The sequence below is a fragment of the Ornithorhynchus anatinus genome, chromosome 16 (genome assembly GCF_004115215.2).
Source record: "Ornithorhynchus anatinus isolate Pmale09 chromosome 16, mOrnAna1.pri.v4, whole genome shotgun sequence".
In the NCBI taxonomy this organism is placed as follows: Eukaryota; Metazoa; Chordata; class Mammalia; order Monotremata; family Ornithorhynchidae; genus Ornithorhynchus; species Ornithorhynchus anatinus.
The window spans coordinates 265,262-292,557 of NC_041743.1; the positions used below are offsets into that span (position 1 = coordinate 265,262).

Here is a 27,296-nt window from a genome sequence, read left to right on the forward strand (position 1 = left end):
TGCCCCCCGACCGGTCCTACCTCCGAGGCCCAGGGCTTCTCCTTCCCCACGAGCGGGACGTCAATGAGCTGCAGGTGGTCCAGGAAGTGTCTGTGCTGCCGCCTCCAGTCCAGACAGTCGTACATCAGACAGGCCACACTTTCGAACAGCCCTGTGCCGAGTGCGACCTAGGGGGCAATCAATCAATGCTATTTATTGAACACTGTACAAAACACAGAGATCGCCGCCACTCAGTTCTGCCTGGGGAAACTCGGCTAGCCCTGCAGAGAGACCCACTGGGGAGATGGGCAGAGGGCACCAAGAACATCTCTCGGCCATCCTCCATAGAACTGGCTCTTACTTTTCCTCCCCATTCAAACTGGGCTCTAGTTCCGAGGCTGGCAGACCCAGTCACCCTTTCCATTTATTATCTGCCAGTCAACTGGCTGTCTGCCTCCTAAAAAGGTATGAGGGCCTCTAGGGCGGGTTTCCTCCTTCCCTCCACGTGCAGCTGGAGCCAGTGTGGCTGAGGCAGCCGGGCTGGGGCAGGCACTGAGTTCCTTGGTGGCAGCTCCTACTTCACCCTTGCTTCCTTCAGGCCCCTGGTTGGTCGGTCAGTCACTGTACCACACTACCTTTGTGCTGCCCCTTCACAACATCGGCATCCACCCCTCCTCCCGCAGCCTCCCAGAGCAGCCAACCCAGGTAGCCGTCCCGGGAGGCCCCTCTGAAGTACGGAAAGTCGGTCGGACGTGAAGGTCAAGGAAGCCTCTCAGAGCCAGCAGTCAGAAAGGGTTTCGGGCCCGCTGCCTGGCCCACCGGTACACCTGAAACATCTATGAGCCGGGAAGGTCCTGGCTGCCAGGTATCCGTGTGGCTCCCCCTCTGATATCCCAGCACCCTTGCACCGTCTTCACCAACCGAGTGGGAGAGTCAACCCCTGAAACCAGCACCACCGCCCTAACTTCGCTCCCCAAGTGACTGACCCGAGCCAGAGTCCGCTGGCCCTGCTCCCAGGAAACCCACTAACTGCATCCTCTGACCGGTCACACTTTGGCAATCCGACTGAGCCCTGAGAACAACCTTACTTATGCCAAACTGAGCTACTGGATTCTTCCAGGAGGAGCGGTTCAGGCTCCTTTCATGGCCTCCTGCCCCCAAAGGCAGGCCAGCCTGCAGGAGCCCACAGTGCCAACACACAAGTCCTTTGGACCGCTCTCTCAGATGGCTACAACTCCCGGGCCCAGTCAAGCATAGGATTGGCCAGGCAGCTGGAACCCCTGTGGGACCTCTGCCCCAGAGAGCAGTGTTTTCACGAACCTTGTCCTCACCAGACCCATTAGGAGTCCCACCTCTCACCCACTGGGAATTGGAGGTTGGAGGGGCCACAGAGGTCAGGAGAAAAGATTGGTCGACAGGGAGAACTAGGGGCCCGACAGGAGGCAGGCACCGGGCAGCGGGGCAGTCAGAGGAAAGACGGCAGCAGCTGAGGAGAAGTCTGCTCACCAGCATCTCACTGTTGGTCCAGTCTGGAGGCAGGTGCTCGGCCTTCACCTGGTGGTTCAGCCTGGCCACCTCAAAGAGATTGGTTTCGGGGTTCCTGTTGTTCAGAATCGGGTCCAGGTACTTCCAGAACTTTGCTAGCTCTTTGCGGAGCTCCTCCTTCCTCTGTTCTTTAGCTTCTAAGGCTGCTGGGCACAGTCCCTCGTTAAGTAAGAGTAAGTGACATCGAGCCCCGAAGGCAGCAAGAGGGCAGGGCAGATCCTAGGGCCCATCAGCTGCCAGGACAGTGGAACACTCCCAGAACAGACCTGGGGCCAGGAAATCGGCTCCCGTCACCCTCCTCGTCCCCCACAGTCAGCCCATCAATCACTCGATCATATTTACTGAGTACTTACTGTGTGCAGGGCACTGTACTAAGCGCTCGGGAGAGTACAAAATAAGAGAGTTGGTAGACACAGTCTCTGCCCACAACGAGCTTACAATCTAGAGAAGTCTCCACTTGGGTGGGCAACAGTGGGCCTTCAGCCTGCAGAATGACCCCTGGAGGGTGAGGCTTGGAGAAGACATCTGTTCTCCCTCAGAAGTCCAGCTCCAGGGGCCAGAGGCACCTGCGCTTAGCTGGACAGAAACCACGATCCCCAGGATCCTGGGCATGACCAGACATGGCCATTGATTCAAAATCAGGGAGAGAGGGAGAGATCCTTACTTCTCATTCCTGAAGCCCCTCTTTGGCCCAAGGTATCCCTCCCACCCAAGCACTGGGCCTCCCAAGGGAGGGAAGGACCATGGGGCAGGGAGCAGCAGTGGTGTGGGACACAGGCTTTTTTTTACTGTGGGATGTGTTAATCGCTTACTAGGTGGATCGCATGTGTTGGTTTACTTTGTGCCGGCACCGGGGTAGATACACAGTGATCAGATCCCTTGGAGATGCTGCTTGGGATGCAGGGGGGAGGGAGGGGCCTTCTCTCCCTGTAGCTGCTGAGAGGCAAAGGCCCTTGGGTGGTGGGAGGCCACATGGGCTGGAGATTCAGGCAGAAGGGGGTTTTGGATGAGTGGGAGGTCACGGGGGTGGAACTGGGGCTCAGGAGTAACAACCATAAGCATTCAGCTAATATTTTAAACCGCCAAACCCAAAAATCTTAATTGCGTACCCTCTGGCAGAAGGAACGGCTCTTGCTGCAGGCTAACCACCGCCAGGTGGGCCCGCATAGCTTCATAGTTTTCTGAGGAAATCTTAATGACGCTGGAGATCGGGACGCCCAGCTCCGCGAGGACGGGCAGGATCTGGGGGTTGTGAAAGCCCACGACGAGGATGTAATGCTGGGCACCATCGTCCGGCTCGTCATCTGTCCACGGCAGCAGGAGAGAAACCGAACATAACGTGAGAAGACAGCGGGGGCCGGGGGGCCCACCACCTGAATGCAGCAGCTGGCTCAGGAGGGGTCTCCTGGCTGCTGGCTTCTCGTGCCCATGGCAAGCTGATAATTGGCAAAATTTGTCGTGTAATGGAGAGGTGCATGAAGCGGAGCATGGATGATTCTGTTGGGAAAGGGCTGTGAGAGGGAAGCAGTGAAAGGGCTGATGGCTTTAGAGCCGCCTGGGCTTTAGTGCTGTGTTAAATTCCAGCCCCAAACTCTTTGACCTAATCGTCTTTAACAATGCCTGTCTTTGTTCCTCCGGAGGAGAACCTGCTGTCCCCCAGGCCAGGTGCAAGCCTCTGGCCCTGGAGAAGGTGGGAGAGCCCCACGGCAATTTTGATAAGGAAGAAGCCCCAAACTGGGAGGTCCAGCACCGGGACTGTCTCTCAGAAAGGGGAGGCTTGTAGGTGGCAGCTGGATAGCTTGAGTGCTTACTTGTTCCACTTCAATTTTCCAGTCTGTCTTTCCTGTAGGAATTTTGCTCCCCAGCTCTTTATCTGCCTCATGGTTCTGAGATATAAATAGGAGCTGGCTGACAGGGCAGGGCCCCTCTGAACACCTGGGGTTTGAGCGGCACTGAGACTAATGCCCTGATCTGCTGGCAGTCCGGGGAGGGAGGGTTCTGTCTCCAGCAGTGCTTGGCCTGGATCCCGGCTCAGTCCTCCCAATCTCCTCTTCCCAGGTTCCTGGCTGGCTGGGGCCTGAGTGGGTGCTAGACGTCAGTACCCATCCCCCAGGCAGCCTGATATGCACTGCTCGCAGTTAGTGCTGCCAGGACTTGGGCCCCTTTCTTCCCCAAGGCCACACTCCCACCTCCAAATTCTCCTCCTATAAACCCTCCTTCCTTCCGCTCTCCCACGGAGACCTGAACAGGCTGGTCTTGCTGAGGAAAGAACTGCTTGGTGGGGTGGGGAGAGGGCTGCCCCGGAGTTCATCACTCTTGAGGGATCCAGCACTAGAGGATCCTGGAAAGCCACAGAGAGTGAGGGTCTGAACTCGGAACTGAGACCCTGAACCTGATGGAGGGGGCTAACTCAGTTTCACCAGGAGCAGGGTGGCACATCTGTGGGGGTGTTGCCCACTAGGCCCTGAGGCTGTGCCACCCTGAGGGGCCTGGGAGGGGCCCATGGGGGGCGCAGGTGGCTCATAGGAGAGAGAGGGAGTGGATTCTGAGGAGAGCGAGGCCCTGGGTCCCAACACTGGCACAGAGGCCACCTTGAGGGACAGAAGGAAACACCCAAGGGTCTCCCTCATCTCCTCCCTCCCCCACCCAACAGCTCCTGCCCAAGTGCCTGCTCTAGGCCCTGAGACATGGCTCCCAAGAAGCCAGGCCGCAAAGCCGGGCCTCGAATGGACTCCGTTGGGACCAGGTTTAGGGTGGCCTAGCGGAGAGGGGTGGGGCAGAGGCAAGCGTAGGCCAGACCCAGGACGGAGGGTGTGTGGTGCTGACCAATGTACTTGGTGCTCTCCTCCTCTTCTCCGCGCCGCTTCAGGTGGGTGCCCTTCTTTCCTGGGAGTGCCGCTGGCTCGGTCGCCTCCTTTCCCTTCCCTCCTTTGCCGCTCTTGGCACTCGAGGGTGATTTCTCTTTGGCAGCCGGCTTCTGCTGCCCCTTCTCCTTCTCTGCCTTCGGCTTGTCCTCGGCTGCCTGCAACACAAAGGACCCGTCTTTCCCCTGCACGACCTCCTCCCCTTTATTGCAAGTCGGTGGGAATGGGGCCATGGGGAGCAGGCTCGGGGCGGGGAAGTGGCCTTGGGATCTGGGCAAGAGAAGACCCCGAACGAGAGCAGAACAGGGAGCGGTCATTTGTCCTGCAGCCATCTGTCCCAATCTCCCTCTTGGGGGAGCCCAGGCCTGCAGCTTCTGCAGCCCCCCGAGTCCAGCTCTGAGGCTCCCATGAGGCCTTTCCCTTAGATTGGGTCAGAAGAAAGTCTGACCGGGCTGGCAAAGTTCAACTCTGGGCCCCCAGGAACAGGGGGTGGCCACCACCCTAGTGCTAAGGCATTCTGGGGAATGGTGGGGAGGTATGGGGGCTGGAATTCAGGAGACTGGCCTGACAAATGCCTTCAGGCAAGTCACTAAGGAGACCCCCCCCCCAAAGGCTATGGCAAGAGGCTCTGAAAAGGCCAGAGACAAAGGCCAGGCTCCCCCCTATAAAACACACAGCTGATGGGATGGAAGTAGTTTTTCTGCTTCCGGAGGCTGCCTAACTTCAGGGGGCCCCAGAAATGTCTCTGGCTGGCAGCCACAGCCAGTCCCAGCCTATGGAGGAGGAGACCACACGCTAGCGGCCACAATGTCCAGCAAGGAGAGTGTCACTCTGAGAGGGGACAGGTCTCCAAACGCTGGTGGGGAACCGGACTCTGAGGGGGGTTCGAACTGCAGGAGTGACCAAGATCCAAACCCCGGAGGGGAAGCTCATCGGCTCCTTGAAACAGTGCTGCCTCTGATCCTCCAACGTCATCAGTTGTCCAGGGTCATTGACCCAAAGCCATCTGTGGATCCCTCTGGGCTGGTATGCGGTGATGTGACCAGCACCCTCTCCCTCAGCTCTGTGACAGTTTGTTAATAATGGAGCTTTGAAGGACTTGGGTCTCATTTACCACTGGGTTCCATCCAGCACAAGGAGACAGTAATAATAATAATGTTGGTATTTGTTAAGCGCTTACTATGTGCCAAGCACTGTTCTAAGTGGTGGGGTAGATACAGGGTAATCAGGTTGTCCCAGGTGAGGCTCACAGTTTTAATCCCCATTTTACAGATGAGATAACTGAAGCACAGAGAAGTCAAGTGACTTGCCCACAGTCACACAGCTGACAAGTGGCAGAGCCGGCATTCGAACCCATGACCTGTGACTCCCAAGCCCGTGCTCTTTCCACTGAGCCACGCTGCTGACCTGCTGATGACCCCTCTTCCAGTCCCCCAGTGAATGTCCCAGGCCGGGTTCCTGTTGCACTGCCTAGCAGATGGAGACAGCTCTTAGGTCTTGCCGTGAGAAACGACATGAAGGACTCAGTGGAGGAATCCTCAGCTTTCAGGGTTTCCAAATGGTTTACCAGGATAGCTACTCCACAGTCACCCAACTGGACAGTTCAGGGAGCATGACACTGAGACCGGACTGTTCAGGGATCATGGCAATGTGACCAGTTTCTCTGTCTACGCTGCATTTGATGACTCTCAATTTCTAAACACATCTTAGCAGAGCAGTGCCCAAGAAACATAAGGTTCACGTAGCCCGACCGCAACCATCATGGGAAAAAACCAAGAAGCACTAGCCCTAACCCTGACAAAAATGATCTCGGGGTTTAGTATTGCGGTCCATCCCAGGGAACCCGATAGCGAAGTAGAGAGGCTTTTCCCAATGTCTCCGGTGGCCGGGTACCCCGGCCGACCCCAGTGATGTCAGTGGCCATCTTACCCTTCTTTCTTCAGGACCCCCCGCACCCCTGACCGCACTGCTCTGGCCAAGCCTGGGAGAGCAGGGTTTGGGGGTTCTGCCTACCACCACCTGCTCCTGCCCCTCAGTGCAGGACAGGGAGCTGAAGGGCCACTTTCTCCTCACCATTATTTTTGGGGTCTCCTAAGTCCCCAAGCCACCCTGGACTCAGTCAGACATCATGGTTCTCATTCTGTAGACAAATAGGATTAGCCCCATTCACCGACACCCAAGGCCAGGGTTTATTCCTGCTCTAATTTCAGCAGCCCCATCGACCAGCCCAGAGTCACGATTTCTTCAGGCGAGGAGGGCCTCAGAGGCTTCCAATCAGCAGGGGGCCCATCCTTTCTGGGACTGAGCTGGCCTCTCCCCGCAACCAACCCAGATTCCACACACTTCCGCTCCTTCATCTCGTTCAATAGTTTCTGAAGCCTTTAGCCACCACCAAATCAAAACTAACCAGCCTGTAATTTCCTGGTCCGTCCCTATGGCCTTTCTTTGGAAACCAAAAAACGGTCCTCCGTTGGCCAGCCGCCAACATTCGGGGGTTTCTTCTGAACCGAATTGGAAAACGTCTGTGAGAGCTGCTCCAATTTCTCCTCTTTCTTCCTTTGTGCTCTTTGTGGTTCCTGGCTTCGGGCCCATAGTATTATCACATTTCAGAGCCTTTAACGCAGAGTGGCTGGAAAAAAATGGTTCTTAGCCCTCTGCCCTCGATTTCCTCCTGCTGAACTTCTCTCTCGTCGCCCTGTCTGAGTTTCCGAAAGGGCAACTGTCCCTGTGGGCAGGCCAGCCAGAGGGGAGAGGGCTCTGGAGCTGGGGTGGGAACCGGCCAGGGCAGGGCCAGTAGAGCCAAGCAGGTGGCCCTGTCCAGGGGCCCAGATTTGCTGGAACTGGTGGAAGCCTGAACACCCTGCCCCCATACTGCTCTGGGGCTGAAATTCCCCCTGCCTAAAAGTGCAGCTACAGATTGGACACCGTGGCCCAGGGAGCCCAAGGGCACGCCCTTGGCCTCTGCGGGCTCAGGGCCTGCTCAGAGTGATAGGCCGGCTGGAGGAGGCTGTTGGGGGTGGGCGGCTCCAGGGAACTGGGCCGCACCGGGCCCTATCTGCCGGGAAGCCCACCTTGAGGCCACCTTGAGACCCACGGTGGAGGGAATGAGCAGAGGTCCTGGAGGAGTCCCAGGAGCACTCTGGGGTCAGGCTCACTGAAGACTGCAGAGCCCCAGGCATTCCTGAGGCGGAACGGACCGGAAAGGCCAGACAGATGGGGCCAGGGACTCCGCCTGCTTTTGAATCCCTTTCTCTTTGCCTCTCGAGGGTTCCTGAAGCAAACAAGAAGCAAGTGCCTATTTCCCAAGGTTCATGGTGCAAGAGCCGGCCTGTCCCACCACGCCACTTTGCATTCACATCCTCCTTCTCACTCTGAAGGTCCAAGCACCAGGGACCAGGACCTGCAGCCCTGTGCCAGGCCACTCCCTCAGCCATCTGTCCACATACACTTCCCCGATCTCTCCCACCATTACTTCAATGGCTCCATCCTCTGAGGCTCTTTGTAGGGTGGGAGGAGGGAGCTATATTTAGGATGGGGTTGTCCCTGTCAGGCCACAGAAACTGCAGAGCAGCCACCTGCCATGGCAGGAAGAAGTGCCTTGGCCCCCAGCACTTCCCATTGCAGCTAAGGTGCTGGTTTGGTTCTGGTGCGGCCACTGGGCTACCTGGCAGCCTGCTTCTGGTCAGCTGGCTGGATTCCCACATGAGGTCAAGGAAGGGTAGGCACACTCCCCTAGTTCCCTCATCTGCTCAGCTGGAGCAGGTGTCTCTTTCTAGGCTACAGACTCAATCCGATTCTTTCCAAGCACTCTGGTCTCAACCACTCCAATGAAGCTTGTCTATGTTGCCTAAATGAGCCTCATCAGCAGCCCCACGCGACTGGACTGTGTTGGTACTCGGCAGGCTCTCCAGACAGGGCTGGACTTCAGGCAGAGCTCATCGACTCATTTAGCTCTCAGTCACATGGGCACCATGCAGGGTCCCGCACTGGGAGGCTTGAGAGCCTAATCCAATCAACCCATCCACCACGCACCGTCTTGGAACCGTTGGCTCCTGTTGCTTCCGGAGCTTTGTTTAATTCACGACCGATGATTGTTTCCCAAATGGGGCCCCCCAAACAGGGCTCCCAATTGTCCATTAAATCCATGGAGCTCGGGCCCACTGCTGCAGCTGTTGCCACAGTTCTGGAGCAACGGCACTGGGGCTGCCAGCCGTTCTTAAATTCTCTCGCTATCTGAACATGCTGTGGTGTCAGCAGTGGACTTCAGGGTGCAGCGGCGGGCATCGCTGTGTGAATTGAAGGATGGTTGACCAACCAAGGTTCATTCCCTTTTCAATTCCACCTCAGAACAGCAGGGTTCAGCAAGCAGATGCTGCCATCCTGGAATACCCCTATCAACCTGGGCATAGAAAACTCATTTAGCAAAGTGTCAGTGATCTGCAGAGACAGAGTGGTCCCTCCCAGAGAACTGAAAACACACACACACACAAACTCTCTCTCTCTCTCTCTCTCTCTCTCTCTCTCTCTCTCTCTCTCTCCCTTTCTCTCAAGTCTCTCAGAGGAAAGGAGGCCCTCAAAATTACAGCCTCAGCTGTCTACATTCGCTGTATTGGGTTTGGGTGTCCAGAGAGCAGATATAGCTCTTCTCAGCACCCTCCCCAAAGCCCCCTAACCCAAGCCCTGACTGTTTCTGGGGGCTTTGGGGCGGTCATGGGGAATCTGTACCACTTCCTGCACGGCCCTGAGTCCAGGCACAGAATTCCAGAGTCCAAATTGGGTGGTGGGGTGGTGAGGAGAGAGGGAGAGAGGAGGAGAGAGAGAAAGCGCACGTGTGCCTGCACATGTGTGAGTTGTGAGAATGCCCAGGAACACAAGACCAGGACACTCGCCAAGACCCTCTCCAGGACCTGATGCCATTCTTGGCTCAGCTCAACACAAACCCAGACCAGGATTCTGTTCCCCAGCAGAGTCCCCTCAGCTGGAGGCTCCTCCGCAGGGCTTGGCCATCACCATTGGGACTGACTTTCTGGCCCGAGGATGGACTCTGGCAGTCCTCTCAAGGGTCTATCTGCCAACATCTGCTATGCCTGTTTACCCAAGCCCAATCCCAAAACATCTTCAACTCCACTTGGCATTTCATTTTGGTTCTGTAAACAGGAGCCGAGGGGGGTCTGAACGTGGCTAGATCAGCCAGGAGCCTGGCTGGCTGATGGCCAATCCTCTGCCTCCAGAGCAGCACAGCTGTCCTTCTCATTAGAAGAAGATGCGGCCTCGGACGCTGCCCAGGTCCATCCTGCGGGAATCACGACCCCGGCACCACATGTGCGATCCGGGCTTCTGCCAGGATCCCGCTGGTTGCCCCAGAGTGTGGATGATGAAACTCCCGGTGCCAACTTTAAAGAGGATGGCCCCTACAGTGTGGACGAGACCCATGTCTGGCCAAATGGCCATCGCCAGAGACTGGCCCAAGAGGGGCTCAGGTGTCAGAGCCAGAGGCGGGCAGTCCCGGGGAGCAGCCAAAGGGATTCCAGGTCACCCCAACCAGGCGGCCAGAAGAAAGAGCATTGGGCCTGGGTGCAGCCCCACTGGGCCAGGCTGGACATCAGGGCCTACGGGGTGAGTAGGTGGTGCCAAGTGATTAGATTTGGGTTTCTGCTCTTTGGACCTAAGAGAGATACTATTTTATTCCAAGATGTCTGCTCCTTTTGATGTGACTGCTGCTTGAGGTTGGCCCAACTCCCAACTTCACTCAACTACTTTAAGCCTCCTTTGGTTCAGCTTAGCCACAACACTCTGGATTTCGCCGTCTGGATCCTCTGACCACCTGGGGCCTCGGGTTCTGATGTGGGGTGGAGCCACGTAATCTTAGGTTGTTTCGGCAGAGGAAGAGCCAGGTCTCTGAGGGGTGGGGGCAGCCTCGACCCTGGCCCTGAGAGGAGTCCAGGAGGGAGGAGCAGAGACGGCCCACCAGACAGGGCAGCGTGCAGATCCGCAGCCTGTGGACAGGTGAAGATGGCTCCTTGGAGCCTCTGTCGGGGCTGACTGTGAGTAGCGCCCTAGCAGGCACTCGGGAAGCTCTGGTGGGGCTCTTTGAGAGAGGCACCCCAGCAGCCCCCGGACAAAGAAATGAACGTTTGAAACCCATCTGGGACTAAAACCTAGCTCGGTCTGGGCTGGAGATGCAGTTGGTCCATCCACCGCCACATGCCTCTTTACCAGTCCCGTTCCCCGCCTCAGACCCGGGTGAACCCCCAGAGACCTCCCTGACTGATGGCCAGAGAAAGCGGTGCGGGCAAGCCTCTTCCACGGGGACACCCCCAGTAGGAACAGATTTGGAAGACACCTAGAGAGGAAGGACCAACCCTTTGGCCCGCTCCACAGTCCCACCACGGTACCTTCAGTTCAGCGGCCCGGCACTCCTGATCCTTCTGCTTGACGCACAACAGCTGGAATTTCAGGAGTTTCCCAATTAATGTTACGGAAAGTTTCTCCCCCGCATCCAGAATGGCCTTTGCTGCATCCAACACCTGAGAGGGGAGAGAGAGGGTGAAAGAGGCGTGATTAAGAAAGCAGCGGAGCTCTCCTCTGGCCCATTCTGGCAGTGCTGACAGGCCGGAACGGCGGTCTGCATCTTGGAATCCATGATTCATGACAACACAGCCACACTGTTGGCCAGAAGACTTCACGAGATACCACAGTGCCATGGAGAGCTGCTTTCTCTCCCCATACCAGGCGAATTGGGCTCTCTGCCTGCCAGCTCTTTTTCCAGACAGACAGACAGACGGGGCGCTGGCCATGCGGATGCTGGCTACAGATGACGAGCGGGGATGGGTTCTGGAGCTCATTTGGGGAACGCGAAGGAATCCACTTCAAGCTGAGGAAAGGCTGTTGTTGTTTTTTAACAGAGCCGAGAGGCCCCGAACCCATCCAACTGCAACTCATTCTGCAACTCATTAGCGCGCTCCAAACGACCCCGGGCCAGCCAGGGGAGGAGCGGCAGCAGTGGCGGAGGCGGCAGTGGCGGCGGCAGAGCCAGGCCCAGAGCCAGAGCCAGAGCCGGGCTCTTCCTCTGGGACATCCGAGCTCGGGGCGCCAACCCGGGGGGAAGACAAAGACTCCACAGGGAGCGCTCCCCCATCCTCTACCCCCGCAACCTTTAATGGGGGTTCTGTTGGCTTGTACCCTAATTGGGGTAAAATAAGGCCATTGAGTTTTCCGTGGGTGACGACAGTGCGTGGAGCCTACAGCTGCACTGTCCAGATGTGTGGCACTGACAGCCTGCTTTATGGCTGTTTTTTACAGCTTGTTTCCACTAAATTGCATACAACCCACTAACATCTGGGCCCTTTTCCTCGGAGCCCTATAACCACTTTATTTACTGCAAAAAAAATAAAATAACATAAAAAATACCATAAAAGTTGTTATGTGTTTCTTTTTATTCCTGCTGTCCCCCTAATAAAGTTCACCTAGGTAGGAAGCCCTGTCAAAAGGCCATGCAGCCGGGGCATTTTTCTGCTCTTGTTTTGAAGCCAGCCCCCAGCTTATTTATAACCCCGGGATGAATTAGGTGCGAGGAAAGGGCTCTGACGGGCTGCTCTCTCCCCGGAGCCGGCACACTCGGACACATATGGTGTCAATTTCAGCCGCTCGGGTTGAGACAATGGCCGGGCGCACCGTGCCGCCTTGCGCCAGGGATGGTCTCAGCCGGGTCCACCCTCTGGCTGCATGGTCAGCCCGGATGGCCTCATGGCTGGCCCGGCTCCCCGAGCCTCTTCTCTCCAGGAGGGAGCCAGATTTCACCTGGGGATGCGCTGAGCTCCTCTCAGTCCGGGGAGCGGTCCCTCGTGAGCTGCCCCCAGTGGTGGGGGGGTGGGGCGGGACTCGAGGCAAGGGGCGGAGGCCTCGGAAGCAGTTCCCCTGTGGCCCAGTTCACGCTGAAAATAAACGAGGGCTGGAGCATGGTGACTCGTGAGTTGCCCCGTGGCGGAGGGTCAGAGTGACTGGGACCAGAGGAGTGGGGGAGTCCGGGGAGAGGGGGCTGAAGGGAGAGGCCGGAGTGGGGAGAGGCATCAGACCTCAGAAGCGATTCCCCTGCGACCCAGCTCACCTTGAAAGTCAATGAGGGCCGGAGCGGCGGAGACGCAGTCGACATCACGCGCCAAACCCCAACCGCCTTCACAGGGCGCTTGCTAACATGATTTAGAAAAGGTACATGACAGCGAGGTTTCCTTGGAATTGTAAAACACAGAGTTCACCTGCCGGGGCCCCCTAAGAAGACCGTTTAATGACGAACAGACCCGAGGTTCGCAGGAGACGGAGGCGCGGCCCCGCCGCCGAGGCCCGGCCGCCCACGGCGGATGCTCACGGCTGCTCGGAGGCAGAGGCTTGAGCCTCTCGAGGCCACTTGGCAGGCCCCGACCCCTGTCTCCTTCCTGCCCACCCGTCTTGGAAAAGACGCTGCTCCCGCCCCCCTCAACGCCCCCACAACCAACTCCCCTAGCGCGTTCTCTTCCACAACTAGCTCTTACCGTCATGTCTCCGATCCCCGTTTCTGGTCTTTACCCTCTATGGGTTTCCTTCTTTCTTTCCTCCCCTCCCCCAACTCCTCCTCTCTCTCCTCACATATTTTTTTCTTTCGACTGTGGTTGCTTTTCTGCTGTGGCAGCCACAAGTGGGGGAAGGACATGGGACTGGAGAGCCTTTAGCCCTTCTCCAGGCCCAGCTTTGCCAACAGCTAGAGGAGAGAGGGAGGAAGACCACAGTCTCTGGGGCCCTGCACAACCCTTTCCAGTACCAGGCTTCTCTTGGCAGTCCTGATGTGGTCTCATGGCGATGTGCCGCATCCCATGTGGACCGGGCCCTGGGCCAGATCCATTTTGCCATGTGGAACAGCACCCCCGATCCAGTACTGGAAGCAGGAATCCTTGGCCTGGACCTGCAGCGGGCAGGGTAGCCTAGCCCCCCACAGGGAGAGGTGTGGCAGCGGCTGGCACGAGGCAGCGCCGGGTAGCATGGGGCAACCTGGGGCTCTGGGGTACAGGAAGGGCAGGTTTTAGGAACAGGCCTGGCTCCCCATCCCAAGCAACCTGGAGAGATGACGGAAGGGGAGGAGGAGGCAAGGTGGTCAGAGGTGAACTGTCCAGGAAAGAGGAGGCAGGAGGACTCAAAGTCCTCAGCTCTAGGGCATAGGATCATGCAGTGTTTGGGCAGATTCGGACACGAACTGGCTACTTGCCACCTAAATACTGTCTCACTTGGAAAACCCTGAAGCATCTGCATCCCAGATGAATGTCTACGAAGTTGGAGGAAAGGAGGGCTTGGGAAGGGGCTCACTGGGCTTGGGAAGGGGCTCGGTGGGTTTGGGAAGCCACGGACTCACCCTCGGCCAAGAACCAGCAGGAGCGGTTGCTGGCAGAATCCCTCATTAGGGGGGGGGGGCCTGGGGGAATCCCCTGGGCTCACAGCTCTGAGACTTGATGCTCCAAGAGTCTCCCAGGCCACTGACTAGTGACAAAGTTTAATTCTCGCATCGCTGCCTGCCTCAAAGCTAGGTGACTACTGCAGATGCAAAATAAGAGCCTGTGGACTGTGGAGGGTGCTGGATTGTTAAAAATTAGCACTGTGGCAAAATATCCCAAAAGACCTCTCTTCTTAATTCAAATCGGATTGGCCCTCACAGCAGGTCACGTGATCCCAGGCCACAGAGGAGGGACTAATGAAGGAGAAGCCTCCCTGTCTCAGAGGCAGGAAGTCCAGCCAGTTCTTCTAGAAGGCGGGGACTGCGCTCCTCACGAAACTCATGGGAGGGAATCATGGGAGGGAAGCAGCGTGGCTCAGTTGAAAGAGCATGGGCTTTGGAGTCAGAAGTCATGGGTTCTAATCCCGACTCCACCACTTGTCTGCTGTGTGACCTTGGGCAAGTCACTTAACTTCTTGGTGCCTCAGTTCCCTCATCTGTAAAATGGGGATTAAGACTGTGAGCCCCATGTGGAACAACCTGATTATCTTGTATCTACCCCTGCGCTTAGAACAGTGCTTGGCACACAGTAACCACTTAACAAATACCACCATTCTTATTAAGGCAGGTATATAAGTCTTGGTTTTTCTCTTGTGGGCAACAATAAGTGCTGAAACTCTGAGTAACAGGCACCAGGCAGTGGTGAACAGAGATTCTGCAGAAGGCACAACCCAGACGGCAAACACATCAAAAATACACCATCATCACCATTAACCCCTTCAACTCTATGATCATCTCCTTCATCATCACTTCCATCATCACTAACCCCATCATATCCCACTCCTCAAAAGCCTCCAACAGTTACCCACTGAAGCAGCGTGGCCTAGTGGAAGGACCACAGACCTGGGAGTAAAAGGACCTATATTCTAATTCCGGCTCTGCTGATTGCTCTGCAAATTGCTAGCTGTGTGACTTTGGAAAAGTCACTTAACTTCTCTCTGCCTCAGTTTCTTCAACTGTAAAATGGGGATTCAATACATGTTCTCCCTCTCACATAAGACTGCGAGCCCCATGTGGGACAGGGACTGTCTCTGACCTATTTGACTTGTATCTACCCCAGTACTTAGAACAGTGTTTGACACATGGCTCCAATACTCATCTGCTGTGTGGCCTTGGGCAAGTCACTTCATTCCTCTGTGCCTCAGTTGCCTCATCTATAAAATGGGGATTGAGATTGTGAGCCTCACGTGGGACAGGGACCGTGTGCAACTCAATTTGCTTGTATCCGCCCCCAGCGCTATGTACAGTGCCTGGAACATGGCTCTTAACAAATATAACCATTATTGTTATTAACAAACAATATAATCAGGTCGGACACAGTCCCTGTCCAACATAAGGCTAACAGTCTTAACCCCCATTTTACAGATGAGGGAACTGAGGCACAGAGAAGTTAAGTTACTTGCCCAAGGACACAGAGCAGACAACTTGTGGAGCTCTGATTAGAACCCAGGTCCTTCTGACTCCCAGGCCTGTGCTCTACCCACTACGCCACACTGTTTCTCACAACAGAAGTATGGGAACAAGCCCATTTGTTGCCTTGATAGTCAAAGACCCTCGGGGGTTAACTCGAGGTATGGGATGAGGCCAGGAGGGGGTGGGCAGCCCCTGACCTGGAGGAAGCTGGGCATTTGGGTCAGGAATTCCAGAAGGAGCTGCAAAGCTGGCCCTCACTGCTCTGATCAGCAGCACCCACCTGCCTGCCTGCCAACTGCCATTTCTGCTCTCATAGATCCAGCTGACATCACCGCCATGCGCCGAGCCCAGCTGGGGCCTCGCGCCAGAGGGGAGACGGTGGGGGCGGGTGGGTGGGAGGAGAGAGAGAGAGAGGCCAGGTGCTTGAGGGCTGGGATCATTACCAGGCTTGGCCTGCCAGGTTTCCACAGGCGGCCCCCACCCACCTCACGATCGTGAAGGCTGAGAGAGAGCTGTCCAAGAGAAAGGCTTTTAGAGGACTTGGGAAGACAGGTTATTGTCCAAGAACATGGTGGGGAGAAGATTTAGTCACACAAGGGAAAACACAGAGACCTCAGAGTGCCAACTCTCCCCCGATTAGACTGTAAGCCCGTCAAACGGCAGGGACTGTCTCTATCTGTTGCCGACTTGTTCAACCCAAGCGCTTAGTACAGTGCTCTGCACATAGTAAGCGCTCAATAAATACTATTGAATGAATGAATGAACAATTGAGGACTGACTGCAACTCCTACAGCAGAGCAGAGCAGGAAAACTCTGATTCTATTAGCTCCTTCAGGGCCCTCAGCTGCCCCTGGCTGGGAGGGGCAGGAGAAGGGAGACCCAGCTGGCTGGGGCTACTGGGTTTTGACAGTAGCGGCAGCAGTCTTTCCTGGCTCTGCCTTGGCCCCTGCCCCTAAGCCACTCGTAGTCAATTCCTGGTGCCATGGCCTGAGCCGGGGCCCATACCAGCCCCTGGCGGGGCCGCTGCCCCTTGCCGCGTCCCGCGAAGTCTGGCTTGCTGAGTGGCCCACAGCCCGGTTTCTGCACGGTTGGCCTGGGCCTGGAAAGCACCAGCTGGGGAAGAAGCAGGCTGGCGTGACAGGCTAAGACATGGGCCAAATCAGGGCTTAGCCAACTGCCCGGCTCTGGCACAGGGCCAGGATCACTTGGGACTGAACGTGAGTTAGAGCCAGCACTCTGCGCTGCCGTGGCTGCCGCTACATCTTTACGCTGAGCTGCCCGGCCCCTGGCCCACCAGACCGCCCTCCCAGGGATGGGTCCGCACCCCGGGGCCTCTCCCTTGTGTCTGGCCCCTGAGCTCTGGTGAGGAATGACCTCCATGGGACTCCTTCCATCCCAGCGTCCCCATGGGTGGAGGGTTGAAGATGCCCCAGCCTTTGGCATCCAACTGGACTTCTGGGAAACTCTACTGGCCACAGCCTGGCCCTTCTGGCTCTGTCTGGCCTGCCCCACTGCTGCGGTGGCCCTGGTGTTGGCCAGGGGTCAGGCCCGGAGGAGTGACAAGCACTCAGGGTCTCTGGAGGCAGAAAACCCTGCACCACTCAGGATCCCAGCCCAGCAGGAACCAGTCAGGCTCATGACATCCAGCCAGGGAGGGGCTGGGTGTGCCCAGCTGCTTCTCTCCGGGCTCCAGGCCCAAGGAGTAGGGCAGCACAGACTTGCTTGTCTTAACGCAAAGAGGGGAACTCTCATTCTTCAGGGTGTCTACTAGACTTGCACCTAGAGGGAGACCGAGAAGGGGGCTTGACCTCTATATGTTCGCCCACCACCCCTCAACCCCAGCGTGGAGGCGGCTGGGGCCAGTCCACTGCCGGGAGGCCTAAACGGTGATGAATCCCCAGAGCAGGCGTCTCCGCAATCGTTCTCAGCTGTCCACGATTACACCGCTATCCATCTCCTGACAACGTCAGAGTTGCAAAGTAATCCGGTCATTGGACTCATACATCTGCACTGAAATGAAATAATATTTGGCAGTGACCAGGAGTCACTGAAACTAAATAAACAGCCCTTTTCAAGACTGCATAAAAGTCAGTAACACAGTAACATATTTGACAGGGATTAAGACCTCTTAGGAGTTTTGAGGAAGTTTCAGAAGCAGAAATAACAAATATGGGGCAGGTAAAACAAAGATTCATGTCATGTTCGACGTACATAACGGGAAACGGGAGAAAGTCCCCGAGGGAGCTGTGCATTTTGGGCTCCTACCCTGGCTCTGCGCAATGGCCCGGGGCTCAGCTGGCACCCCCGAGGGAGGAGCCATCAGGCGCCCGCTCTTCCGGACCAGATTAAAGAAGTGCCCGGGGTCAAAGTTAGGGGAATTGATCACAGCCACATCCAGGCCCCTGGACTCCTAGTCATCATCATCTCCCTCCCGGCCCGCTCCTCTTTGTGCATCAACACCAATTGGGCCTAAAATGTCCACATCCAGGATCCACCGGCCATTTCGAGGGTCTGGGTGAGGCCGCTCAGGACAAAGGGGAAACCTGAGACCACCACCCACCGCACACATTGCTCCTCTTAGAGTGGCCAAAGCTAGAAGATGGAGCCGTGACAACCTCTCCCCCAAACAACTGGAAAGGTGAGCCTGGCTGGGAGGGTCCAGTGGTCTGGTCATGGCTCCAGGCAGCAGAAGCCTGGGTTCCAGTTCTGGATCTGCAAGTAGTAGCCATCTGGGTCCACAGAACTGAAAAACAGTTGGCTGATGTGGCTGGCGGAGATATATATGTTGGTATTTGTTAAGTGCTTACTATGTGCCGAGCACTGTTCTAAGCGCTGGGTTAGACATAGGGGAATCAGGTTGTCCCACGTGGGGCTCACAGTCTTAATCCCCATTTTACAGATGAGGGAACTGAGGCACAGAGAAGTTAAGTGACTTGCCCACAGTCACACAGCCGACAAGTGGCAGAGCTGGGATTCGAACTCATGAGCCCTGACTCCAAAGCCCATGCTCTTTCCACTGAGTCATGGCGCTCCAGCACAGCGATGGCACAGGGCTGGCCTCACTTTGGCTAAAAGTGGATTTTGAATAGGACTGAAAGCTCATTCTGGGCAGGGAAGATGTCCACTAATTCTGTTGTATTTAACTCTCCCAAGCGCTTAGTAACACAGCTCCTCTAATGTTAATCTTCTCACTGTGCCTTGATCTTGTCTACCTCACCGCCAATCCCTCGCCCGCATCCTGCCTCTGCCCTGGAAAACCCTCCGTCCACAAATTTGACAGGAATTATTCTCCCTCATTTCAAAGCTTTATTGAAGGCATCTCCTCCAGGAGGCCTTCCCTGACTAAGCCCCCGATTTTCCTCTTCTCCCACTCCCTTCTGCATCGCCCTGCCTTGCTCCCTTTGTTCTTCCCCCCTCCCAGCCCCACAGCACTTATGTACATATCTGTAAGTAATTTATTTATATTAATGTTGGTCTCCCCCTCCCTAGACTGTAAACTCATTGTGGGCAGGGAATGTGTCTGTTTATTGTTGCATTGTACTCTCCCAAGCGCTTAGTACAGTGCTCTGCACACAATAAGCGCTCAATAAATACAACTGAAACAGTCAATACTAAGTATTCATTAAGTACTCACTGAGATGCAGCATAGCCTAGTGGATAAAGCATAGCCCTGGGAGTCAGAAGACAAGTGTTCTAATCCCGGCTCTTCCACGTGTCTGCTGTGTGACCTTGGGCAAGTCACTTCACTTGTCTATGTCTCAGTTACCTCATCTGTAAAATGGGTATTAAGGCTGTGAGCTCCAGGTGGAATAAGGACTGTGTCCAACCCGAATAGCTTTGTAATTACCCCCGGCTCCGCCGGGCTACCCTCAATCTATCCTGTTCCAGGTGGCAGTGAAGGACCTGAAAGCTGTAGTGTGTGCGGCCTCCAATCTGCCTTTGGACCACATTAGGTTCTAGCCCCATGGATGCCTCCTTAACAGCCTACCCCTCTAGTCAGCCTCCACTAGAGGAACCCGTATTCCAGCCAACACCCAAAAAGCTGTCTGTACTACCCAACTGTGTCAGCCTTCTCTCTGACCTCCCTTCCTCCTCTCTCGCCCCGCTCCGGTCTATTCTTCACTCCGCTGCCCGGCTCATCTTCCTGCAGAAACGATCTGGGCATGTCACTCCCCTTCTTAAACAACTCCAGTGGTTGCCTATCGACCTCCGCTCCAAACAAAAACTCCTCACTCTAGGCTTCAAGGCTCTCCATCACCTTGCCCCTTCCTACCTCTCCTCCCTTCTCTCTTTCTACCGCCCACCCCGCACGCTCCGCTCCTCTGCCGCCCACCTCCTCGCCGTCCCTCGGTCTCGCCTATCCCGCCGTCGACCCCTGGGTCACGTCCTCCCGCGGTCCTGGAACGCCCTCCCTCCTCACCTCCGCCAAACTGATTCTCTTTCCCTCTTCAAAACCTTACTTAAAAAATCACCTCCTCCAAGAGGCCTTCCCAGACTGAGCTCCTCTTCCCCCTCTACTCCCTCTGCCATCCCCCCTTTACCTCTCCGCAGCTAAAGCCTCATTTTCCCCTTTTCCTTCTGCTCCTCCACCTCTCCCTTCCCATCCCCACAGCACTGTACCCGTCCGCTCAACTGTATATATTTTCGTTACCCTATTTATTTTGTTAATGAATTGTACATCGCCTTGATTCTATTTAGTTGCCATTGTTTTTACGAGATGTTCTTCCCCTTGACGCTGTTTACTGCCATTGTTCTTGTCTGTCCGTCTCCCCCGATTAGACTGTAAGCCCGTCAAACGGCAGGGACTGTCTCTATCTGTTGCCGACTTGTTCATCCCAAGCGCTTAGTACAGTGCTCTGCACATAGTAAGCGCTCAATAAATACTATTGAATGAATGAACTCTATATTGCCCTGTGAGGCAGCAGGAAAAATAAGCCACCACTCAACACAGGACCACATTTCCCGTCAGCCCCCGGCAGCTCAGGGCAGGGGGTAAGAGAGAAGAGGAGAGTGGGAAAAGGTGGAAGGGGATTTATATTAATTAATTCATTTATTCAATCATATTTATTGAGTGCTTACAGTATGCAGAGCTTTGTATTTAGCACTTGGGAGAGTACAATACAATAAATAGACACATTCCTTGCCCACAACAAGCTTGCAATTATAGTCTGTAGTCTCCCACTCTAGACAGTACACTTGTTGTGGGCAGGGAATGGGTCTGCTAGCTGTTGCATTGCACTCTCCCAAGCACTTAGTACAGTGCTCTGCACAGAGTAAGTGCTCTCTAAATACCACTGATGATGATGATGAGGGGAATTTGAAGAGCGGAAAAGGAGGCTGGGGCAGCTGGGAGTGGAGGCCAGGCCTGGGAGGGGTCTCCAGCTGGGTAGCAGTGGCCAGATGTGCCTCCTAAAATGTGGCTGCCGAGCTCCTGCCTGGTCCCTGTTCCTGAGCAGCCCTCAGGTGGGGCTACGGCTTTCTTCCGTAGGTGGGAAATGGATCTGTAAATGGGTCTCCAGTCACCAGGGTAGGCTAGTGCTCCAAAGGTACCTGAAGTCTTGCCTCCACTGGCTCCCTCAACAGTTTGGCAGCACTGTCGTTCCGCTGGCTCCCCCAGCTCCATTGGGCAGAGGCTATGAGTGGATCAAGGGGCTATAAGAGAGGCAGAGCGGCCAAACCAAAAACAGCCAATGTACGCCCAGCTTCCTCCAAGGAAGGAAAGTCTTCCAAATCCTTGTCTGAGTTCCAATACCCACTGGCTCCTCTGCCCGGGCCTTCACGGGCCAGAAGTCCTTGCCCCGTCCCCTCTCTGTCAGGCCAACAAACTGACAGCGGGGCTGGCCTGGGATCAGGGCTGAAACCGACAGCTTCCTCTGAGGTCTGCAGCAGGGGGGCGAGGGGCAGAGAAGCCTAGGGGAAGTGGCGGGGAGGGCCAAGAGGGGCTGCCAGGGCAAGTGAGGTCTGTCTGTCCTGACCACTCCTCCCTGGACTTCTCTCCCAGAGCTGGCCACTGCTGGGGTCTACATTCCACAGCTGTTGCAGTTACAAAAAGGAATCTGGTCTCCATCATAGCTGGACCGAAAAGCACCGGTGGCGGCGGTGGACCAGGCCGACCTCCTGTAATTCAGATTTGCCTTTCAATTCCTTGGGCCTAAGCAGGGGCTTTCCCCTGAAACAAACATCCAGTGCATCCATTATTCATGCCAGGGTTTATTATTCAGTGCAAACCTCAGGAATGCAGTCGTCCCTGGGCAGTTGTGTCTTCCAAGACAGGCCGTCAGCCTCCGGGGCCTCCTCCTTCGGGACCCTGCAGGCTCCGTGGGCCTGAGCACCTGGGAGTGGGCAGCCAGTGCCCTGCACCCCATGGCCCGATCCCTGCCCGGATTTAGGCTTGACCAGTTCCTTAAGGGGACCTGGGGCCGTGGGGCCAGAGGCCCCAGAATGAAGAATGGGGTGGGGTGGGCCCCAGCTGTGGGATGGGATGCTGACAGAGGGGTGGCCAGTAGGTCCAGGGCCAGACCTCCACCCACTTAAGGAACTGGGGCTGCGGCAGAAAGGGAAGACAGTCGGTGCCTCCTCCCTCTCCTTCCCCTTCCTGCCGGGCCTACAGCCTCCAGGTCCGCAGTCTCTGGTCTCTCCCGGCATACCTTCCTCTGGCTCCGAGTAGTTCCCAGCGCTTGGGGTGATTCATTTTGCTGTAGCCCCTCTCCAAGGTGGAGGGGACCCCTGGTTTTGGTTCCAAGCCTTGTTCGTTCCACTACTCTTATTGGTGTCATGATAAAGTCTTGGGCTCTAGCCAAAAGTGGAAGCACTGGACCGGCCTGGGCTAGTGCTGGCCTTGGAGGAGCGGGGGGGCAGGGACGGGAGCAGGGGTGGGCTCGAGGCTGGCCATTCACCTGGATGGGGTGAAGAGCTCAGGCGGGTGGCCAGCCGCCGTCTCTTCACCGCGGATGTGGAATGGTAGACTCCGCCTATGCCGTTACTCCCTGCATTCTTCTGGGCCTGTCCTGGAAGGAATATCTTCAAAGACTTTCAACACGTTCCTAAGACACGGCCTGCCTCCACATCCAGAACCCCACGCTGGCTGCCTGGCTGGCCTCGATCAAGCTGTGTTTTTCTGAGCGTCCCCTTCGCCTGATCGCTTGCAGCAGTTTTTAATACTTTCCCTAGAACCAAAGTTAAACTCACTGGCCTGTAATTTCCTGATGTGTCCCCAGCTCTTTCTGAAATAATGGCATTAGACTGGCGGCCTTCCAGGGCTCTGCTCTCTAAGTGGGATTGAAGAAGCCAGAGAAAGCTTCAAGAGCCTGTCTCCACTTCCCCGTGCTTCCTCCGCGGATGGCCCCCGCCTGGCCCGTTTCAAGAGACGGTCGTCTTCGGGTCGCGTGGCCCAGTGGATACAGCACAGGCCCAGGAGTCAGAAGGTCCTGGATTCTAGTCACGGCCCTGCCATTTGTCTGCTGTGTGACCTTGGGCAAATCACTTCACTGGACCTCAGTTTCCTCAGCTGTAAAATGGAGATTGAGACTTTGAGCCCCATGTGGGACAGGGACTGTGTCCTACCTGATTACCTTGTACCTACCCCAGCATTTAATACCGTGCCTCACACAGAGTAAGTGCTTACATATCACAATTATCATTATTATTATTGAGACATGCTCTCTCTGTTCAGAGTTGAGCATTTTCTGCAAGCAGGCGGATTGTTGGACCAGCTTCACCAGAGAAATCCTTCTGAATAAAGCAGGGGTCTAGGCCCAGGTTGCCCACCCTGCTCATTAACCCGTTTGCCAGAGCTGGGATGAAGGGGCTCCAGCTGCCTCGGGGACAGCATGACTGCAAACCACTAGGTGAAGATGGGCACTGTGGGCCCGGACCCAGAGAAAGCTCTGTCCCGGAAGGGAAGAAGAACAGACCAACTGGTCGACCAGTACATAAAGAGGAACTAAGCCAACTCAGCTAGCACTGGCAAAGTCCCTAGATGGAAAGACAGGCTCGGGACACCAGGAAAGGGAGTGGCCCGACAAAGACCCATTTGATCAATACCACGAGCCAGATTCCATTTGGCTCACTGTCTTCTCCTTGTTGCCACCAACCAGCCGGAACCTCTTTCGGATGAGAGGCAGAGGCAGAGTGAGGAATACGTTCTCTCAATCAATCAACTAGTCAACCGATGGAATCTACTGACGGCTGCGGGCTGAGCACTGTACTAAGCGCTTGGAAAGGTACAATGCAATCCAATAGAATTAGTCGGTAGACATGATCCCCACCCACAGAGAACTCCCCAAACTGGGGAGTCCCCACCGGGAACCAGAAGTCCCATGGTTCAATAGTAGGGGACCCTTCTTCCCAGCCAGCTGATAGGAGGGGGAAGAGAAACAGGCCGTAGTGTGCAGCAGGAGGGAGAGAGGGGCACTATATGTAGAATAGACAGAAACAGGGGTGTGAACCCAAAGCCGCTATCTGCTGCCTAATTGTACTTTCCAAGCGCTTAGTACAGTGCTCTGCATACAGTAAGCGCTCAGTAAATACGACTGAATGAATGAATGAATGCCAAATGGCCAGACACACAGATTAAACCAAACAGAGAACACAATCAAGAATGTCAGCACCGCCTTTGGTGCTTAAAGAGACTGGCAACCAGAAGCTTGGACATAAAGGCAGAGCCTTCTACACATTTAGTCAACCACTAGAAGGTGCTGCCTGAGACTGAAGCACCACTTAGGCAGAAATGTAATTTCCCGCAATCGGTGAGGTATACAGAAGATTCCCAGGCCCAACATTTCTCCCCTGCATGGCAGTAGGGACTGCCCACTACCTTGCCATCTGGGTGGTGCGATGGCATTTTTGGTGTCAGCATATCTTGACGCTTCTTCCAGCCTGTTAGGCTTCTCTGAACCACAATGGGGAATGGCAGATGCTCATGCTAGCTACCATCCAATCACAAAGACCAACCAGGTAGGCCACTGTAACTCTAACCCAAACACAAAGACCAACCAGAGAGGCCACTGTGCCTCAGCCCACAGCCGCACCAGGTCGGCCCACCGCCTCAGCCAAAACCAGGAGGGTGACACCCTGAACTGGGCGGAGGAGAGGGAAGATGAGCTCAGTTTCCCCTTGCAGGCGGGTGGCTCTGTTAACACTGGGTAGCCAAATACGCCCCACCCTGGCAGGGGTGTGCCCATCGCCCTGGCAGAATCTACACTCCTGTTTCACTTTCCCCTGGCCAGAACACCAGATTTCACTCCTCCTTTCGCCACCACTTTCCTCACCTGACAAACAGAAGAGGCAACTAAGCCCAGACAGGAAAAAATTAGTTCCTTCGCAAGAAGGCCACAGTAACCTCAGTTACCCTGATTTGCAAATGAATAGCCTGGGGGAAATCTCTAAAAGGATTGACTGACTGACCCCAGACAATGGTGTTTTGAGAAGGCTGAGGAGCAACTTCCTTTTGCTCCTCCTTAATCATAACCGAGGTTCCTTCTCGCTTTTTTGTTATGGAAAAATGAGCCCCTCGCTCATCTGCTCAAGCTGGGTTTCTCCCTCTCTCTTGACCCCCCCCCAACTTTTGTTTAGCATACTCTCTGTGCCTCAGAGACCCCAATTGCTGCCTTGTATTCAACCCTGCTGTTCTAGGAAAGAGGGACGGGAGAGGGCAAGGGGAAAGGAAGAGGGTGAGAGGCAGGAGGGGTGAGACAATGCTATTAGAGGGCAGGGGAAAGAGCCAGGAGCCAGGAGTAGCCTGGCTCTCTAACCATGTCCCACGGAACGGGAACGGAGATTGCTTCAATCTCTGAGTCTGTAGAGCCGCAAGAGCCGACGTGCAGGTCTGAAACCCACCCGGCCCACGTGCTCATCGGGCAGGTTGTCACTTCTGCTTGTAAATTGTCAACTTGGGAGGAGAAAAGAGCCCTCCACCTGGTCGTGAAAGCCAGTCCTCCCCTCTGGCCTCTGCACTCATCCTCTGAGACAGCTCCAATTTAGCATCATCAAGAGGCCACTGGCAACCGGAGCCGGACCCCTGCCTCTCTCCCCACCTCCATCCAGCCCAGCCCAGGATCAACCTGCCTACAAGGCCAGGATGATATAGATTCAGTCACCGCTATAAAGTTCACGGTCCCGTCTGCGGGAAATAGACCCAACGGGGCTCGTTCGGGTGGCGCTCGAGCCTTACCACGAAACAGGCTGCAGTGAGAAAACCCAGTTAGGAAACCGGCCAAGACCTGAGACATATAAAAAGTTTATTAGTCATCACTGAGCTAAAATGCAAACAAGTTCTTTTTAGAAGGATCCAAAACTCTTTATGTTCTGCGTCTGCAGGGCTATAAAACTGCCTGAGAAATGTTTAAGCAATCTTCTAATTAATCCCAGGATTTTATCACCTCTCCCAAGCAGTAATTTAGGCATTAACAAGGCAGGGGAAGAGGAAGCCCTTTTTGTTGTGTGTGTGACTCCTTGCTCCCCTAGCCAACACCACTGGGACAACCAAGCTAGATCTCCTTATCAAAGGGAGCAGATCTTCCCTGGAAGTGATCTTCTCAGGCAGGAGGCAGGCCAGAGGGAGGTGGGGAGCCAGTTGTCCTACTGAGAGGAAGCCCTCCAGGCACCCCGGAAATACTCTGGAATTACAGTTTTCTTGGGAGGTCCCAGGTAGAGGTGAGGGGGAGTTAGCTTGTTTTGAGGCCAGTCCCCATACACACACACACAGATATTCAGAATTTCCTAAGTAACTGACAAAACATCACAAGGAATTTACTTCTCATATCAGGGGCTCTGCCCAAGTGTTACACTTGCTGGCATTCTCTAGCTGGATGAGGAGAGCCCACTTTTGGGCTAAGAGCCAGGAAGAGATAGATACGCATCCAGCAAAGAACCCAGCAAGGAATCACGCTGTGTCTCCCAGGTACACGTGGTCTGACGCGGGGCAGCAGCATGGGCAAACCGTAACAAAGGTTCTCCCACCTACCTCGGAAAACATGGGCGAAGTCTTGGAGGGTTTCTTTCCTTTCACGGCCCCAGCAGCGCTGATCTGGGAAACAGAAACACGAGAAACCAGAGTGAAGGGAGAGCTCCTGAAAATGTCCCCCGTCGATAGGATTATGGGTCAGCATCCCAGCGGGACCCGAGCTCGGCCAGGCAGGCCAATGACAGGCTAGGAAAGGGAGGGAGGGCAGACCTACAGACCCTACGTGGCTGGGGGCGCCTGCTCCGGGCCCCACATCTAGGAGAGGAACAGTTCCCCCAGAAGCCTCCTCAGAAAGCATCCAGGGAGAGAAAGGGCCCGTCGATGCCTCGTTCTCGGCAGCCTGGCAGAGCAGTGGGGCAAGAAGGAAAGTACCTGTTGAAGGGTTTCCTCCCAGGACACCACACTGAAGCGTCTTCTCTGTGGGGCCTGAACCGCCCGGACGAGGGCCTGGATGTGAAGTTCATCCTCGATCTGATCCGCAAGCACAAAGGCAACGCTGCTCTTCCAGTTGTCCTGTTTCCGATTCCGCCAAAGGAAGAAATTCTCGGTTAGGGGCCACGCGAGATGGCCCACCCTCAGCCCCACAGCACTTACGTACAGAGCCGTAATTTATTTCAGTGTCTGTCTCCCCCTCCAGTTTGAAAGCTCCTTGTGGGCAGGGAACGTGCCTGCCGACTGTTGTATTTTCCTCTCCCAGGTGATTAGTCCAGTGCTCTGCACAGTGCTCATTAAATACCACTGAATGACAGCACAGTCAGCGCTTAATAAACGTCATTACTACCGGGACTACTATTACCATCGTGTGGCTTTAACCTGGGTTGCACCAAACAGCAAAGGGAGGGCTAAGGCTTGTGGTCTTGACTCCAGGCATCCACCAGGGGGCACCATTGTGCCATCAGATGCCACGCAACACACACACAACCCCCCTCCCCCCCAACCCTCTCCCCACCCCCCTTCCTCCCTCTCTGAACGGGGCACCTGGAGTGTGGAAGGGACATCACTGTCAACGTTCCCC

At 55.5% G+C, this 27,296-nt stretch overlaps 1 protein-coding gene across 5 annotated transcripts in view; it reads right to left on the reverse strand.

Moving 5' to 3' along the window:
* The window catches only part of SPAG17 (sperm associated antigen 17), an 80,619-nt gene that overhangs the window by 37,339 nt on the left and 15,984 nt on the right, over positions 1 to 27,296 (reverse strand). For all 5 annotated transcript variants that reach the window (XM_029080227.2, XM_029080231.2, XM_029080226.2 and 2 more), the window contains 7 exons: positions 26,654 to 26,794; positions 26,282 to 26,344; positions 10,784 to 10,915; positions 4,351 to 4,546; positions 2,634 to 2,828; positions 1,486 to 1,667; positions 21 to 167 (listed from right to left, as the gene is read on the reverse strand). In XM_029080227.2, the coding sequence (XP_028936060.1) occupies positions 21 to 167; positions 1,486 to 1,667; positions 2,634 to 2,828; positions 4,351 to 4,546; positions 10,784 to 10,915; positions 26,282 to 26,344; positions 26,654 to 26,794 (1,056 nt within the window). The remainder of the gene's footprint in view (positions 1 to 20; positions 168 to 1,485; positions 1,668 to 2,633; positions 2,829 to 4,350; positions 4,547 to 10,783; positions 10,916 to 26,281; positions 26,345 to 26,653; positions 26,795 to 27,296) is intronic.